The 19,788-nt window shown below is 30.8% G+C and overlaps 2 protein-coding genes across 2 annotated transcripts; both read right to left on the reverse strand.

Moving 5' to 3' along the window:
* Positions 1-341: 341 nt before the first annotated feature.
* LOC132713839 (uncharacterized) lies at positions 342-6,588 on the reverse strand. Its single transcript, XM_060696518.1, has 5 exons — positions 6,438-6,588; positions 5,969-6,067; positions 3,522-3,589; positions 2,112-2,216; positions 342-989 (listed from the first exon to the last, which is right to left on the reverse strand). Exons 1-5 carry the CDS (start codon positions 6,457-6,459, stop codon positions 768-770), a joined length of 516 nt encoding a protein of 171 aa, XP_060552501.1. The 5' UTR covers positions 6,460-6,588; the 3' UTR covers positions 342-767.
* A 10,496-nt stretch (positions 6,589-17,084) lies between these two features.
* On the reverse strand, positions 17,085-19,758 carry LOC132713860 (uncharacterized). Its single transcript, XM_060696558.1, has 3 exons — positions 19,611-19,758; positions 18,357-18,452; positions 17,085-17,496 (listed from the first exon to the last, which is right to left on the reverse strand). The coding sequence occupies exons 1-3, from the start codon at positions 19,702-19,704 to the stop codon at positions 17,324-17,326; spliced, it is 363 nt and encodes a 120-aa protein (XP_060552541.1). The 5' UTR covers positions 19,705-19,758; the 3' UTR covers positions 17,085-17,323.
* Between the last annotated feature and the right edge of the window lie 30 nt (positions 19,759-19,788).

The following is a 19,788-nucleotide window of genomic DNA, read 5'->3' on the forward strand; positions in this document are numbered from 1 at the left end:
ATATTTATGGAATGCACTGCAGATTTGAAATACAGTTGTTGACGTGAAAACGTAACTTTGTGATTATTTTATTATTTTGCTGTCTCTGTGTGTTTTTGTAGCAGTCCTTACACAGAAGAGAACTTTACGAAATCCTTCGACAAATCTAGAAGGTTAAGGTATTTCCGGATATTAGAATCAAGTCGTTGCATAAATAAGCTCGTATTACAGAAATGCTCTGTATTATGAAATTTAAACATAATATACAGTAAAATAAAATAGATATACATCATATACTGTATGTATATTTATACGTATTGAATTATAATCATATGGGGGAATAATAAATCACAAAAATGATATTATTGGAAAAAAGGATTGTTTATTTGAAGAAATTAGCATGCAAGAAATGCTTGTTTTATATCATTTAGCCGTCATATGTGTTCTCACCACTCATCAGGCCTTATCAATTCACAAGCATCATTATTGTCACAATCATGACATTGTTATTTAATATCTGAGAGAAAAAAAGGATCCTTTATGGCTAGCCTAAACGTGATGGACTGAACATTCTCGATATATTAAACATCTTAAACATTTTACAGCAAGCAGATAATAAAATTATCAAGTGAGTGTATTTATTCAGAATAACTAGATGAAGGATAATCTTTAGCAAACTAGTTGAATGGTAATCTTAAGGCAAACTACACTGAGATTTTTTCGCCTAAGTTCACGACGTAATAAATATATACGTATCAGCTATAGCCTTATAAAAATTAATTATGATTCTAGATTAGAATGTAAAGAAGTAAGACAGTCATTATAGCTGTGAATGTGTTGAATATTCTTGAAGCAGCAGAATTCTCCTCAAGTACAGGTTTGTTACAATCTTTCGTTTCACAGCATGACACAGTCGTGCCTTTAGGTGCAGTTTTCTGGTCAGAAGCACAGTCTTTGACCGCACACTTGAATTCTTGGCTAGTCGTTCCATTAGTCACTGTCTTTAATGTCTAAAATTATAAATAAGTTATTCAAATATCATCGATGAGAGAATGTCAATTACATGTACCAAATAAGTGCATAGTAAAAGTATTGAGGCAAACTTATAAGATATTATTTCAGTCAATAATATTCTTTTCTAATTTTGGACAGTATGTAAAGTTTTTGTAAACCAGGTTCAGTTATTCAACAAAAACAATGAGTGGCTTTTATTCGTATTGTTCTTGACAACTCCGAAAATAATGTTTAATTCCTAAATGTTTGCAAGAACAATATTTATGGAGAAAGGATTGCAATTACGCACGAAACGTGAAACGAATAAATACAAAGAACAATCAACGCTAATCTATAGACATAGTTGTAAATATATGTTTTCTGGATGTTAGGTTATACCTTTTGCTTAATTGCAGAGAACGCTATAGTATGGTTTTATAACGCTTGCAAATTGTCCAGTGTAAACACTGTCAAACACATTCACGGGATGTGAGTTTGATCCCCGCTTGCTTTTCTCACTTAAGTAACAGACATAAATAAGGATAATAATACTAAGATAGGTATCTTAGTATCAGTGCTTATTTCTGCATGTTTAAGAACCAGTAGTTCATTCGGAAACAGAGACTCTTTGTACATTACCCAGACAATACCCAGACAAAATCGACTGACAGTCTTCTGTATATTATACCAATTGATGATTAAGGATAATTTTTTATCCAAAATGAAATACCGGTATTTGTAAGATATTTGTATGCAGCACTAGGTGTTATTTATTCAATTATTCTCTGCATTACATTACATTTTATTAACAAAAAATGATGAAAAACCTTGGAATTACACAAAAACTGAATTTTGCATGTTAACACATGCCCTAACACCGAAATTTGGTCAAAAATTGTTGTTTTTTGACATTTTTTATTTTTTTTATTAAGAAATGTCAAGGGAGAAACATATAATGAAACTCTTTTTGGGACAACAGAATTTTAGCCATTTGTTGCTATCATTAAATGCATCAATTGACCATTTGATAACCTGCTGCTCAAATGTTATGAATGCACTTTAATTTCGCTTAGCTCTGGGAGATATAGCATAGAATGAGGTTTTCCTTTTATTTGTAACTATATAGTAACTGTACCTACCAGGCAAACCCTCTTTGAGCATATAGCACTTTTGAAAGCAGCGGTCACTGTATTATTTGAACATTCTTCACCAACACAACTTCCGGTCAAACATGATATTGGCGCCTGCAATATAACAGCTGTCACTGAATTCTCCGTAAAAAGTGCCGGGGAATAAACTATTTTAGCTATTATTGACTGCGAGATTTGTCGCAAAAGTTCGAATAAATAAGAACAGATCGCCATAGCGGTTTCAAACTTAAAAATGCATAAATTCAAATATCTACCTTGCCTAGTTTGACACTTAACGGTTCAAAACATTACGTCATTTCGTTGCCAACGTGATTCCATGAATTTTCACTATGATATATTAATTTGGTCTTGTATAATTAGCATGGACACCCTGCATACCGAATTAGTATGTACTCCAACATTGTATGTCAATATTATGTGAGCAGGACATTTACTGATCCCTAATCAGTCCGATGCGCAACCCCTAATCGTTCCGATGCGCAACACACATTCGCCCGTCTGTCCCTTTCTAGTAAATCCTTAACTGAAGCCATATTGCCGCTATATGTTAATGACGGTTTCCCCGCTAGAAAATCTCCTGCAAAACTATTTTTTCTTCAAATTTTGACAAATTCCCAAAAATTTGTAAACATATGCACATCGTCATTCCCTGTTGCTTTTTATAGTTTCGATTGTCTCATTTGAAGAGATTTAAAGAGGCATGCATTTATAAGTTTGTGATGTTCCGTTGTTCGTGAACATCAAATTACGTCTTTTTTTGTTGTGCCGGATGACCAAATTTCAATTTTTTAAATAGAAATGAAAAAAAAGCAATAACGTATTTTCCGTAAATTTGCTACGTGGTTAGATATTTTAATACGTATGTGATCTCAAAATTGAAAAAGAAAAAGCGAAGAAGAATAAACGAGCGTTATAACTTTCGTAATGGATTTTTATGAGAACTTTTGGGACAATTAACCCTCGTTTCTACGCATGTCAATTTAAAAAAAACCTTATACCGAAAAAAATTTGGTAAAGGTAGAGTTATTAACCAACGGCTAATATTTTATATTAGATAAACACTCAAGTACTATACTGTATTTCTAATTTTCACATTTTTATCAGTTTGTTTAAAGCATGAATGTCATAGTAATAAATCGATTTCAACAACATTGTTGCTAGGGTGCAAAATCGTAGTTATGCTAAAGGGAATAAATCACCCACTCACATTTTTCAAACATACAGATTTAAATGTTATCTTTAACTTCATCATGGCAACTGAATTATTACAGATAGGAATGCTGCTGATAACAGGGTTTCAAATCAATATATGCGCAAAAGATCGCGTGATTTTCTATTTCCTTCAACCTGACATTTCGTCATTATTTTCATACGTATATGGCAGAAATAGATAGATACCTTTGTCGCATGTTTCGTTGTTACTTTCGAGCTTACTGTTTTTGAAGAACTGCTCATCACTGTTTTCACTGAAAAGGAGTCATTTAAAATATGCATAAAATTAGTAATTCTTTTTTTCTTCCTGATTTCAAAACGTTTAAAATTTATGAATTTCAAATTACTGATATGTATCATTTAACAATAATCGGTATTCGCGATTGCAAATAAAAAATCCGTCTATCATTGTCTCCTCAGTTGTTTTGGTGTAAGCAGTCTCATTGTTTATTTTTCTTTCCAATTAAGGAACAAGAAAAGCATTGATGCAAAGCATCAAATGGCGTCCAAGCAAGAAATGCAGCAAGTGAAGATGAACTAATAGACATATGATGACAAGATATTCTTATAAACTTTTCAATGGTTAATTGGTTTTTACCAGAATGAACGGACGAAAGACATTGTTCATTATTAACATTGATTGGCATGCTAGAGATTAGAATATTACTTGTTATTTCTTTATGATCGTGATTATTAATAACAACGGATACAATGTATACAATCATTTATAATCCATATGTGTAATGCATGATCAACACCATGCACACTTGTGAAATTGTCCCTTATTATGTTATCGCTAAAAGCGAAGACCCCCTCTTAAGGTATCTGTTCACACTTAGTAAAAATATGACACTGGTTATATTACCATGTTGATCATGTTGAGCATAATTGTTTATTATACAATATTGTAATATCTATTTTAATATAAAAATACAGATTTTATGAATATTTTTTTCATCTTTTTTTGTGTTTTATGTGCTATTTTAATACTGAGTTTTTTACGTTTACTTCTCCTTTTTTTTATTAAAATTGTAAAATAAATTTTAAGAATTCAATTGTCATATTGACCGACGATTAAAAGTCAAAACTTAACTGGAAAAAGTCAGTAAATTATGGTTAATCTTTCAATATATGATATTGTTTATTCTTAAACCATGTAGATGTATATTTGTAATTTTCTTTTAATTATCACCTTTTAAAATTATCAATCAATGAAATAATTCATAAAATCTAATTTGTAACTTTGAATAATTCCTCGGCATCTTTGCTAAACACGAATAACAAATTAAATAAAATGTTTCAAAGTTGATAGTGTCATATTAATGCCCTAAAAAAGTACCTTTTTCTCAATTATTGTACACATTTATTGTTTTATCTCATATAGATAAAATGAAACATGCTATTGTTGTTTTTTTTTTTCGAATTGTATGTTTATGTATTATAATAATCAATAAATTTGAGAGTTGATCTATGTTTATTAATTATTGTAACCAACTAAGTGACAAACATTCATTTTGGAAAAAAAGCTTATTTATCTGTAAAATATTTGTTCTGTTCTGTAACGATATCAAACATCTACTCCAAAACCGGGAGAGACTGGACAATAAACGTGTGATACTATTCGCCGGTTACTAGTAAATCCCGGTCAAAATAGACCGGTAGAGACCGGGAATTACCTATAGGAGTACATCCCTCTATAAATAGATTTTCGGAATGTAAAATTTAGGTCATCAACTCATCATTCTATTTTAACATATCATAATAACCCACTGTGTACTACAAAATGATAAATAAAAAAAACCGAAGAGACGGAGAAGGTTATTTCATTTGAAAATGTTTGCATTGCGAAATTCTCCATTTCGCTATTCATTGTACATATCGCGACATTTCATTTTTAATTAATAATAATCAAGCACCCTCATACCGATCGGAATGATCGGCTTTTCTTATGACCGACTAAAAGGCTCGAGAAGTTGCTGTCGCCCTTTCACAAAATCTGATTTCATTCCATAAAGGGCGCCGCGCTTCGGCGCGGACGCCAATAATAAGTCGATGTATATGTGGCCACTTCTGCATACAACACGTTGATCTTTTTAATTAAACAATAAAATACATTTTACTTACTTAATACATTTACTTTAATAGAACGAATATAACAATCTACATGTAAAATAGATTAAATAATTAAAGAGGAGATAGTTTTCAACACTGCACAATTTGGTGATACCATTTAAAGGCCCACTGAGCCTCAAAATGTCAATTTTTTTCATCTCTCAGGTTGACTTCCTGGTGTTGTCTCGTTGGACATAAAGCAGATACTTCTTTTGATTCTTTTGCGTTTTTGACAAAATAATTAAAAGTAGAAGTCAATATACTATTTAGTTCACATTTTGATACTTTCATCAGGCAGTATTTCACATTTGACGCTATGACTTCAGGTGGTTAGCATCTAAGATGTTCATACTTAAAATTACAACATCATAAAAAACTATACATGTATGTGCCATTTCTACAAGAAGAAAAAAACTGACTCTTAATGCACCTTTAATGCCATATATCATGAAAAAAATGAGAATTGTTTTTCTAAAGAGATCCTTAAATAGTTGAACAATAAAATAGAAAAAAATACACACCTGTCGTTACAGTTGAAGGTACTGTAGTTTTTACTGTTGTTACGTTTGTGGTAGCACCATCAGTTTGTACTAAAAGTACCGCTAATATGATTACAATACCTGTAATTGTATATATTTTTATGATAAATTCTTGTAATAGTATCACTTTGATATTCTTAAATTAGTATTTATAGAAGCGGCTTATAGACACTCATTTCTGCGATCTGACTGTAAAAATCATCATCATCATCTTCACCGCTTTTTTTTCTTCTTCTTTTTCAGTTTCATTTATTTATTTATTTATTTATTTATTTATTTATTTATTACATGAAATATTACAAATATTTACCATTTATATTTCATTCATTGTTTTATAATGATATTTTATACCAGAATTAATAAAAATAAATACGGCTTGAAGATTTCTTTGTTGCTTGAATTATTCTGGCTGTTTTCCATTTTTCTTTTATGAAATGAATCGTTTACTTACTGAAATTTGGTATAAAATCCATCCTGATCAGTAAATCTGTCAAATGGTCAACGCCCGCTGATATTTGAATTTTTATAGTACAGCGGGGATCACTGAGTCACTCCCTTTTGTCAATAATTTAACCTAGTCTCATTGGTAGATTGAGATATCAGAAAATACCCTACTCCTCAAATCACCTGTAGCTTGAGATAACAGAAAAATACTGTTTTATCCTTATTTATTTTCGCCATCGTTGTCATAGCAAACTAAGTAGCTATCTCATTGTGTCTCACGTTATCTTATCACTACATTGATACACGACTTAAACAACTTGCAAGATTTTTTTTACCTCAGTTATTACATTATAATCACTTCCTAAGTCTAAACATCTCCTAAAACAGCACGAGTAGAGCAGTAATAATGTGTCAGGGATATAGTGTCGTGAAATTCTTACTTTTTAAAATGTGCAATTTTGAGACTCACGATGCTCACTTTTTTGGCTTGATCAATGATACTGTCAGTAGACTGAAGAAAGTTCAAATAAAAGTATCAAACTTTTAGAAAAACTTTTCTTTTTAATGTACAAATCATTTTACGCTTTAAATAAACACCATCAATCACAAGTAATTCAAGTAGTAGAGTGAATAAAAAAAAAACGCTAATAATGTTCTGAATCTGAAATAAATTTTAATTTGAACAAAAACAACAACAACAAAAAAAAAACAAAAAAAAACAACAACAACAAAATATAAGATGCCAATAAACTAGATCTATGAATAAGAGAAAATCTCTTGATTCAGGAGTAAAATTAAGGGGCACCTCGAGAACTGTACGAGTGATTTGATATGTAAATGACAATGAAAAATTAAGGGGCACCTCGAGAACTGTACGAGTGATTTAATATGTAAATGACAATGAACAAGTCGTTTAATTAACTATTGTAATATTTTCAGACGAAGACAAACGAATAATCAGTGCACATTGTATGTAACATAGACAGACACATGCTTTAAATGTTTGTAATGATTTTATCTACAAATTGTTTGCTATTTCATATTGACTACTCACAAGAGACAGTGAATTTTCAATATCCATCCCACCACTTATACAATCAACAGAAATATCAGTACTTTCTTAGATAATGAAGGACTAGAAAATGTGAATGCATTTCTTATACACGTAGTTAAGATGATATTTAATGTACTAACAGTAGTGTAATTTCAAAATCAAACCTACACATTTCTTTAAGTTGCTAGGTCGTTAATATTTCACAATATTTAATGTTTCCGTGTAGATAACCAGCACGATATGAATATTTTGAAATAGGTACACATAAATACCACACAGTATACCCTCAAAACTGTAACAAAGAATAACTCCAGGTCAATACCTTTGTTATATCAAAACTGGTTGAGTGACATTTCGACATTTTTCAGCCTTTATCGGTGAAGGAAGACTCAATTGATTCCCTGGATCAAGCAGGTACCTGAGTAGAATGATCGATCTCTCAAAAGCTTGCTCAATAGCTTTCTCACGTTAAAGTTTCAAATATCAGCCTTTTTATCAGATAAAACCACGATAATTTGTTTCTCCTGTGTATTTTCTCATCTTATCTATTGTCTCGACAAAAGTATTTGAGCTATTTGATCGTTTTGTTTCTTAACTCAGCGCATTCAAATGATTTGTATCAAAGGTATGCGACCACGTTGACGATATGTATACACTTTACAACATTATTTTTTTCCATGTAAATTTTACAGGGCGATATTGAATGTGAAGCAGACACCACAAAAATGTAATGATAATATCAACGCTAAAGTGTATTTTGACAGCGTTTACATGCAAGTTACATTGAGCATACAGTTAATTTCAGGTACAATGTATCATCAAGACAGCACATGTTGTATAAAGTAGAAAAGGATGACATGTTGTAACTTGTTTTATTGTCCTTGACCTTGTAATAAAACATTCAATTGTGTTTATTCGTTTGACCATGTATATATGTGTTCAGAGACAAAAAGTGTACACTGTGGCATAGCTTTTATATTTCAATTTCTTTAAAGCAGTTAAAATGTGTTATTATGTTTTTTATTTATTTATTTGTTTTTGAAAGCGATAAATCTCGACCTCATGTCGTCGTTTTCTCTCGCCAACAAATGAAATCCCTGCGCGCTGAAATATAGCACGGTGTCATTAAAATTAAGTAAAGCAAAGTAGTATTTAAAAAACAAAAAATCCATTTTGGCATTTGATAATATACTGCTACCATATTCATTATATATGTTTGTTTCTTACAAGCATTGGTACTTTATTTAGCCAGTATATAAACTATCCGCAAAAAAATAATCCATTGATGTAGTGTGACCAGACACTCCATTATATACTGTATAACCTAGACCTTTTATAAATTCTCTGGGTTTCCTCCTATTTAGAATGCAGAACCCAACAAACTTACATATCCGGTTTATATTCGGAGTCAAGTTTAGTAATTACTGGAGTTCCTCAGGTATATACTGTTTTTAATATATATCGATGCCCTTCCTTTGTCTATGGAAAAAACAGAAACTGATATTTTTCCTGATGACACCACCCCTTCAACTTCTGATGTATCCCTAAACAGAGTAGTTGAATCTCTTTACTCATGATCTTTTAAATCTCTTAACAAATGGTGTGATTTGAATAGCATGTCTATCAATGCTAACAAAAACTAAGTCATGTATATTTCCTCAAAACACAAGCAAAATTTTATTTATGAAAGTAATCCTTGTTTTTCGTATAAAACAGAGCACATTGTTTGTAACTCTGAAGGAAAATTATTGGGTATTAATCTTTGTCTTTGCAAAGCCATATTGATAATTTTCTTAAAAATGCAACTTCTTGTTACATTTATTATCTCGTAATAATATTATTCATATCTATACATGTACGCAAAATGTTTTACAATGCTACATTGAACCACATCTTGTCTATTGTTGTATAATTTACGGTAACTGTACGTCTTTTCTAGAAGATAAAACAGGAGAGCTGCAGGGCTAATTCTAGAGATTACGACACTCCATCTGCTGAACTATTTTCTGAACTCCGCTGTGTTATCTTTTCACTGAGGGTTGTTTTTAAAAAGCTTTTATGATGTTAAGATAATAAATAATCAGTCGCCTGCCTTTTTATTGAATAATTTAATTTTATCATCAGATGTTCATACTCGCATTTTGTGTTCATCTGATTTTCAACTTTACACCACTAGACCAAATACTGAACAATTTTGTAAGTCTTTAGTGTATTTGGAACGGCCTTCCTGATTATATCACGTCTGCTACATCTGTGAACCATTTTAAAACCTTATACTTGAGTTAATGATCAACATTATTTTTTGTCCAATCACATTGTAGTATTTTTCAAATTTCTGCTAAGTCTAACTTTGGTTAATGTGTACTTTACTTAATCTGTCGTCTAACCAGTCTAACAAATTTCAATATTGCATTATATTAGGGAGGAGTTAGAGGTGTGGTTTGCACTCTGAATTGTAAAATATCTAGGTTAGCAAAACAATGCCAACGAAAAATAAATTAGGCAAGGTCAGGTGTGAGGATACAATCAATTAATCTGTTGCATAGATAATACATGTGGGGCACGCAGAGACAAATGATTACATAGTAACTTTTTTATATCATTTTAACTCTAAGAAAAATGTCTGTTATAAATTGCTGACTGTTTTAAACTTAATATTTTCTAGAAAAAGTAACCAAAACATTATTTTCTTTCAGTCGATAGTGTAGATTAACACGGTGTTCAATAACTGTAGGAACTATACTGTTCAATAACTGTAAGAACACAGTGTAGATTACGTGGGAGGCTGAGAGAGAACACGTTAATACGGGTGTTCACTTCAACTGTTCACCAAATTACAAAGACACTAACGAACACAGTCGTAATGGGCAGCTTCACTAAGTTTGGGCAACAAAAAGATGCAATTCACGCGCTATATTTTCCACTTTTATTCCAGAAACAACACATAGTCTAAGGAGTATATAGTGTATCTAACGTATATAGCGTATATAGCGTATATAGCGTATACAGCGTATATAGCGGTTATCTGAAAGTTAAACAGTTATACTTACATTAATAACAATTAAAACAACATACAAAGAATGCATACATACTTACAAATAAACAAGTCACATAATTATATAATTCATCCTTAACAAATACTGTGGGAATCCTGCTGCTAGTAATGTTAACAAATTTATTAATTGATAGAATTACAGATTATTTACTTTTACATCAAAGTTTTAACTAGGATACAGCTTTATCTATCTTAACATAAAATTGTTAATGTATTTACCTTAACAATAATAAATGTAATTATTTTAGAACAAAACTTATGTAAACAATAATTTTCCCGAACGAAGGCAAATAAAAAAAATAATAAATAAACTTACTGAACAATGGTATCTGTGCCCGAAACTTAATAAATAGAAATTCACAAGATTTGTACTTAACATTCCGAAATCTTATTTTCAACTGCGCCTTGGAAAGGCGGCAAATCTTGCATTTGCATATAATTATTATTTCTAGGGACAGTTTTGACCAACCAAAATGCAGGAAGCGCCCTCTAAGAAAATAAAAGTAAAATTTGATTTTCTAAATATGGGGATCATTAATTACTAGGGAACGCTTAGTCTTGGCAGGGACCAGAGCGCACTAAAATAACACTGCGCTGGACAGTTGGCATGATTTATTGAAATCAAAACAATTATCTAAACATTTTAAACCGGTCTCTGATAATTAAAACCAGCACCAACATTCGGAGTCTGGAACAGATAGTAATTAACTGCATTAACAATCCTTGATATTAAGAATACAATGTTTACATTTTGGCTGGAAAACTCATTGTATTTACACATTTCATTAACTTCATTGTTTTTACCTAATAGCATCTTTCCACGCTGTTATTTTTTTCACATATTTTATAGAAACATGATAGTCTTACTGTAGATAAAGATATAAATTCTGTGACATTTCAGTAAAAAATAACAACAACAACAACAACAATTAATTTCAGCATTAAGTAATATACATTTACTTCTAGCCTACAATAATATAATAATGTGTAGTGATAGGTCATATAAAGATTACATAAGTGTTATTATTTAAACAAAGGAGCTTTTGATTAGTTACACGAGATTCTTGGTTCATTTTAAATAGATGATTACTACTGTTCTAATTCTGTTCTCCGTTTGTTAGCAACATATAGATATTTAGATAACTTGATAATTTCTTTCTTGTAAATCGTTCCATATATCTGAAAGACCCAGTCTGTTTCATATTGTTTTAATTTGATATGCCCAGTTTTGGCCATTATAAGTTATATTGTTATCTGCATCTAGTTTTAGCATATTATACATTTGTTTTATTAGTTTGTTGTCTTCTAATTTTTGTTTTTTTAACCAATACCTAATCATGTTTATTTGTCTTACAATTTTCATTGGTTCTCTACCAAGTTCTCCATATAATCCTGTCAGATTTGTTGATATATTAACAACTAGGATTTTTCTGCAAAATTTAGTGTGAATCTTTTCAATACAATACAATACAATACAATACAAATCACTTTATTTTCAATTGTCACAGATTACATAATACACATTTAACATGTATCAAGCAACAACATGTGAACGAAGAGTAGCATAAATAATTAGTATGGGTAACAACATGGTCAAAAATATTCTAATTAATTATGTTTTGGGTTTAAGTGTTTCTGTATTTGATGGGGAAAGCGGACAATATTTGAAGTATTTATTTGAAAGCGGTGAAAAAAAACAACAAAGTTTTGAGTTTTTAATATGCTAACAACAATAAAAAAAGGAAAAAGTCAGTGAACATACAATAGTCAAACATTTATGAATGAAGTAACCAATAATTTTAATTTTGGCCTATGTACAACAGCAGGGCTGACCAGCACGAGGTTTCCGTGACATATCTATAAATAGAACAGGTGTAAAGTTTCATTGGTCGGTTGTAAAATTGCATTGAGACAGTCTATTCATAAATGTGTAATTGTAAGGACAATGAGAAAAAAAGCAAAAAAAAAACCAAAAAAAAACAAAAAACAAACACATAAAGATGGGGATAATTAGCATTAACATCCAGGTATGTAAAATAAATCAGTTCATGTAATTGTTATTAATCGTTAATTTTTTTCATGATATATTTAACATATAAGCTAAGGTTTGTTAGGGTCTGGCTATCATTTGTGTTAAGTAGTTCCTTAAATTTCAGTATATTTGGTCTAATATAGAATCTCTCTGGTATTAGCTGTCTTCTTTTAGTTCTGAAAAAAGGGCATATTAACAGATAATGCATCTCATCGCCAATGTCCCCCGAGTTACATTTTTGGCACTTTCTTTGCTCATGAGGTTTAAAAGATTGATTCCAACGACCCGTTTCTACTGGAAAACGATGGTTAGCAGTTCGGAAATGCAAAAGAGATAACCTAAGGGGGTGGGGGAGAATATTTAAATAATATTCTAGATTAAAACTGTTTTTAAAACTACCATGGAGTCTACCTTTATGCGAGTTTTCTAGTTGTGAGAACCATTCTTGTTTATATTGGTCGATTAATGTTTGTTTAACCAATTTGTTAATACATTTAGCTTGGATATTATTTTGATTTAACCATAAAATAGAGTTACCTGTAGAGTCAAGTATACTTTTAACATAGTTGATCCATTTAAAGTTTTGGTTAGACTGTATCATATACTTGTAACACCTATATGAAATCTTTGATTCCTTAGACTGAATAAGTTTATTCCAAAAATGTATCATACGAGATTTGATGTTTATTTCGATAGGATAGCGCCCAAGTTCAGCATATAACATATATCTAGGAGTACTTTTTCTGGTATTAGTAATCTTGCGTAAAAAATTGGAATGGACTTGTTCTATGATATTTAAATGTTCGAACCCCCATATTTCACTTCCATATGTAAGATTGGGAAGCACTGTATGGTCGAATAACTTTATTTGTAGGTCTAGGGGAAGGTCAAGGTTGTTTATTCTCTTATATAGAACATTCATGGCTTTGTTTGCTTGTGAAACTAGGTGTTTCCTACACGCAAGAAATGAACCAGAGCTAGAGAAAATAACACCTAGATACTTATATTCCGTTACTGTTTCGATTGATTGACCATTTATATTGAAAATATATGACTTCGGTTTATTTGTGCCAAAGACAACTGCCTTAGTTTTCTGAAAGTTTATATTTAATTTCCAAGTCTCGCAATATTTGTGAAAATCATTGAGACAGGACTGGAATGATTCCTGAGTTTCGCCTATTACGACCGTGTCGTCTGCATATAGTAAAATTAATATTTTTAAAAACTGGGTTGTAGCGTCAATTGTGACTCCATTATTGTCCTTATTAAGGGCTAACTCTAGGTCATTTAGGTAGATTGAGAAGAGCACCGGCGATAAATTCTCGCCTTGTCTTAGACCTATAGAACTTGAGAAAAAAGCAGATGTTTGACCTTCGGAGTTTATACAAGATTTAATATTCGAGTACATATTTTGGATGACAGAAAGAATTTTTCCTGTAATGCCAATATCAGAGAGTTTCCTCCATAGACCTGCGCGCCAAACTGAATCAAACGCTGCAGAGAATTCAATAAATGAACAAAATATTTTTTTCTTTTCTGCGCGTAGCTTAGAGATAAGAAAGTGAAGTGCAAAAATATGATCACTGGTCGAATATTTAGCTCTAAATCCAGCTTGATTCTCGTTCAAAAGGTCGTTTTCGGCCAGAAATTCATTTATTCTTTCATTTAAAACCGAGGTAAACAATTTTCCGAGGCAACTCAAAATAGTTATTGGTCTATAGTTACCTGGGTCGGAGGGGGGTCCTTTGTTTTTATAAATTGGCTTAATAGCTCCTACTAACCACGAGTCAGGCATGACTCCAGAGTCTAAAATCATATTAAAAAACTGACGATAAAATGGAACCATTATTGATTTTGTGTATTTAATATATTCATTTGATATACTATCAAATTGTGACTGAGCCTTGCCATTTTTTAATTTTGAAATAACTTTGCAAATTTCTTCTTCCGAGATTTCTCTATTAAGTGCATTATTATTTAAAGGGTCGGGGATTTCAGAGTTGCCTGATAAAGTTTCGTTTTCATCTTTTTGGGAGTTTATGTCTTTAAAGAAATTGAAAAATTCGGAAATATCAGGGGGCGTTTCAGTTTTCTTTCGTGAGAACTGGTTTAGATAACGCCAGTAATCTTTCGGTTGATTGGAGCTAAGCGCACGCAATTTACGTTCATTATTATACCTGTGTTTACATATAAAGGTATTCATGGTTTGTTTATAGTATTTACTAGCAGTTTGTAACCTAGATTTATTCATGCTATTTTTGTTTACCTGGTAGGATTTACGAGCCTTATGGTATAAATTTCAATATCACTACCTTCAATATTTCCTCATACCTCCGAATAGTAATTAAGAATTGATGCTACTAATGAATCAAATAATTTACATTTTTCACTAGTTTTGAATTCATATTGATGAAGAATAGCAAACAGTCTATAAAGTGCTTTTGATGCATGTTCTGCTATGCTTTTTTGTGTTCGTGACCAATTTCCATTTTTAAAAAGGTATATTCCCAAATATTTAAAAGACGTTACTATTTCAAGTTTTTTGCTATAAAGATGAAAATCAAAATGTGTAGGTCTGCCTCTTTCGAAAATCATAACTTTGGTTTTATCTATGTTTATTTTAAGTCCAAAGGTATTACAGTATATTTCGATGTCCTTAAGCATGCTTTGTAAGGTGTCGGGATTTGTAGCAAATAATACTTGGTCATCAGCATATAAAATCAAAAAATAGACTAAGCTCATTTAAGGTGAAAATTCCATCAAGGTCTGCATTTATATTACTCATTAGATCATTTACGAACATCATGAACAATAGAGAAGAACTGGGGTCTCCCTGCTTAACGCCTTGATGAGAGTTTATAACATCATTATGTACTACCCCATTATATTTAATAGATGCTCGTACTACAGTGTACATTGCTTTTATAGCTTTTACCATTTTAGTACTCACATTTTCTGTTATAAGTTTTTGCCAAAGAAAAGATTGATTAATTTTGTCGAAACATTTTTCACAATCAATAAATATGGAGTACAGTTTTTTACCCGTTTTTTGAAATAATTGAGTGTAAAAGGAATATACAATCAACTGTGCTCTTACCCTTTTGGAAGCCAAATTGACTATTTACAAGTTTTTCGTGTTTTTCAGTCCATATTGTTAGCCGATTAAGTAGAACCTGAGAATAAATCTTAGATAAAATATTGTTAAGTGATATACTATATACTATACTATATAAAATGTGCCTGATTATATGTTGAAAGGGCCATTTATTTAGCTTATCTAAATGTGACATGTTAGAGACTTGACAAGGTGTAGACATCTTTTAGAGCGACAGGGCGGTGATTTAGAGAAATGTCTTGTTTTTGGTTGAAAAAATAATGTTGATCATTAAAAAGGTTAATGTTTAATAATACACATTAACAAAAATAATTGGTCGCCTGCCTGCGGCAGGCTTGACCAATAAGATTTGTTAATATGTATTATTAAACACTAACCTATACATAGTATCACACATCGACGCATACAAATTGATTAATCTCATGTATGTATTAACAGTTATGTATTTTGATACTTTGAATATGTTTAATTTATATTGTTGTCACTTATTGAGGGCCTCATGGAAGATTAACATGTCGTTCAAATGAGTTCTTTCAAATGAGTTCGTAAAAATAGTCTTCATTATTATTACTACTACTGCTACTGCTACTGCTACTGCTACTGCTACTGCTGCTACTACTACTACTACTACTACTACTACTACTACTACTACTACTACTACTACTACCACTACCACTACCACTACCACTACTATCATTATTATTATTACTGTAAGGACTGAGTAGAGAAGCTTTTATCATGACTACATATGGCATCTATAAAGGAAATAGTTCCGCGAATGAAAATAAAAATTAATTATAAGCTGTGTACATGTTATTTATAAATAATTCTGCAATAACTATAAAATCGCCTTCCTTTAGAGCCTTGATTAGTTTGAGACATTAGTGACCTTTTAATACTTGTAACATTACATTACAGTTATGCTTTCTAAACAGCTTTAACTAAAATAATATGCCATACGTGTATATAGGTTGTAATTCGACTTGTGAGGATATGTCAGTTTCCAGAATATGCTTTATAATATGCGAAGTATAATTTTAGATGCCTCACTCAAGATACTTCGGTGCTAAAACTGTCCAACCACAGCCATGGTGGGAATGGCTTTTATTGAACTCACCCACGCACTTTAAACGATTTATAGGGATTTATGTCATAGGTAATGAGTATCAAACCAATACTGTTGTAATACAAGGCAGTGTTTCAAACTGCTTTACACGTATATTGTATACTCAAATATCTGGAAAAAAGTATTCCATCGGAAGCATTAAAACAGCAAAATTAAATGTACATGAAAATTGCAAACTCGGTTAGATTGAGTATGTACATGGGTACATGAGGGATAATGAAAAGTGCAACCTAGCAAGTCCATTCTGGAGAATAAAACACTTTTACGACCTGTATTTTTCTTTAAAAATCTTTAATTGTTACTAAAACAAATATACATTTTGATCAGTAAATGTTTTCAGTATTTGTAAATGTCATTAAAAACATTATCTCTCTGTAATCAGAAGAGTTGTAAGTTTTTACATCAATTTACAAACAATGTAATAAAACCGCAAAATATTGATATTCAAAACAATGACAACAGTTCACTAAAACTAGTTAGTTTATATATCATAATAAGCCGAGTAGTCACATCAAATACGATATGATGGTCTACTGGCTGACAGCATATTTGTCACTAACATCGTTATTACAGTGACAAATAAAATGTTTGTCACAACGTTGTGGACGCTTTGAGCAGAATTCTTTGGTGCTGCTGTAGTTGCTGAAATATGTGTGCCGGGTGCTGTACTATGTATGCCAGATGCTGAAATAATATACAATAGATTAATAATCTGAAAACAGCCTGATAGTTCGCCTGAAACAATATGCAATATAACAGTTAAGTAAAGTACGTGCTAATTGTAAACAATATTTTTAAAATGATTAGGAAATGCAAAATTACATTACGAGGCAACATTCACACACCTGTTTTATACTTTGCTCAAATTTAATTTTAGAAAATATTGATAATTGCTACACAGTCTCTTTGTAAAATAAAATAAACATGTTTTGACTTCACTCAAAGCAGACAATCTACACATTATAAGTGGTCACAATATATAGGGTTATAAAAAGTGGCATTTATTTTAAGAAAAAAAAAACAAACAAACATAACTTTTATTGAGAACCCAGTTTATTCATTTTTTTATTCAAAGTAGACATATTCGGTAAGATTATGATTGATTTCAATTAATTTCTGTGACAAAAACAATTTACTCAAGGATGAGCATTGTATATCTTAAACCATTTGTGAGCAGAATAACTGTTGCGGATAAAACAACTGGTTATTTTTTACATAAGTTGTAAATAATAAGTTAATAATAAGTTGGTAAAGATGCAACATGTATCATCTGTTATGTCTATTTAAAATTGTCGAAAGGAAGAACATTTCTCGTGAATTCTATCTAAAACCGACATTATTCTGGTAACAATGTAATATTTCTGTTCGTTCTTTAAATGTTCAAAATCTTAAATGATCCCATTGCCATGATATGCGTTTACCAAAAATAAATCATTAAACATGTAAAATTAAAAAAAGGAAACAGCCGGGCAAAAAATAATCGTGAACAATGACTATTTAGAACTGAAGGAAAATTTTCTAAAATAATAAATTCAACGCCGCACCTTTCGCTGCGACAGTAGTTACGTTAGGTGAGCTTGCTGTGGCTGCTGTATCTACGTCCTGGGGTAGTAAATATACCACCAACAGACACAAGGTCACTGAAAAAAATCATCATTAAAACATTCTTTTAGCGATTCTCAAATAACTTGTGTTTGCGTTCATATGATTACAGAATAAAATTTTAATAACTTTATCCTAATTAACTACCAACCTTTATATGCTGAACAAGTGTAGACAGGCCTACCGAATGATACATAATACAACGATAAATTAATTTGTAGAGATACTGAATACGAAAGTCAAAATCAAGTGATAATATATTAATGAATAAAACATATAATATCCTGAAAAATGATTTTGATAATGGAAATATATATGATGGTTTTGATTTGGTCAGACGTCTCAACAAAATAATATAGGTATTATCAATATCTGCCTATAACAAAATGCAGGAATCGTATTCCTGCACGCGAATAAACATATAATGATAAATACCATTCAAAATATCAATTACTAGATTTCGACTAAGTATCATGATTATATGACTGAAAAAGAACGACACCTAAATATCTAAAGTAAATAATGTTCTCAATGATATATAAATGTAATATAAATAGATTATCATTTTATCCTGGTGTGTCCAAACTATTAACTTTACAAAAAAAATATATTTCAATCCTAAATTTTGTCAAATGCCTACAGAATAAAATTTTATCACATTAATGTCACACTCATATACTATGCTTATTTTCAATAAATTTCAAACTGAAATATCGATAAGAATCGATATCAAATAGTGGCATTTGTAAGTATAGTAATGTTCTCTTTTTTATAGAAAATGTCAGAGATGTTTTTTGTTTTCACGAAATACTTGTATATAATTCTTTGTTAATTATGTACAATGTACTTGTCTTTGTCAAACTACAATTTTTTAACATCGCTTTTCATTGGATAATCATGAAGTTTATAAAATCTATATACACGGCTGCTGTCAATTTTGATCAAGTAAAATAATATTGTAATTATGTCACAAACAATAAAATATAGTATAAGTTGATTTTTTTTATTTATTTAAGCAAATGACAATGTTTATCTTTATTTTAACATCCCTTTACAAAAAAGAAGACACACAGAGAAATGTATGTTTAGACTTTAGCATGGCAAAAATAATATTGAACAACGTTTCTATTCATTCAAATCGTCTTTTTAAAGTTGATCATTTTTAAAAATAAAGGTTCGTATTTTAAGTTACTTACCTGTGGCTGCTTTAAAAGCCATGTTGTTTAGCAAGCAATTTACGTAAATGAGCAGCACTCCCTCAAAATGAATGACTATATATATGAGTGACATGTTACTGCCCACTGTGAGACTGCCCTTGATTATTTTAATAAAAGCAATATTTTTATCATCTTGTCAATCCTGTCATCAAGTGTT

Source organism: Ruditapes philippinarum, unplaced genomic scaffold (genome assembly GCF_026571515.1).
Source record: "Ruditapes philippinarum isolate M1 unplaced genomic scaffold, ASM2657151v2 ctg587_1_1_1_1, whole genome shotgun sequence".
In the NCBI taxonomy this organism is placed as follows: domain Eukaryota; kingdom Metazoa; phylum Mollusca; class Bivalvia; order Venerida; family Veneridae; genus Ruditapes; species Ruditapes philippinarum.

Excerpts from the sequence above, each read along its gene's own strand:
- LOC132713839 (XM_060696518.1), bottom strand. The coding sequence starts at position 6,459 with ATGGATTTTATACCAAATTTCA. Across the intron at positions 6,068-6,437 it reads GGATTTTATACCAAATTTCA|GTATTGTAATCATATTAGCG; the intron begins GTAAGTAAACGA and ends ATACAATTACAG. Across the intron at positions 2,217-3,521 it reads CAACGAAACATGCGACAAAG|GCGCCAATATCATGTTTGAC; the intron begins GTATCTATCTAT and ends GTTATATTGCAG.
- LOC132713860 (XM_060696558.1), bottom strand. The coding sequence starts at position 19,704 with ATGTCACTCATATATATAGTCATTCATTTTGAGGGAGTGCTGCTCATT. Across the intron at positions 18,453-19,610 it reads GGCTTTTAAAGCAGCCACAG|TGACCTTGTGTCTGTTGGTG; the intron begins GTAAGTAACTTA and ends GATTTTTTTCAG. Across the intron at positions 17,497-18,356 it reads AACTACTGTCGCAGCGAAAG|CATCTGGCATACATAGTACA; the intron begins GTGCGGCGTTGA and ends ATATTATTTCAG.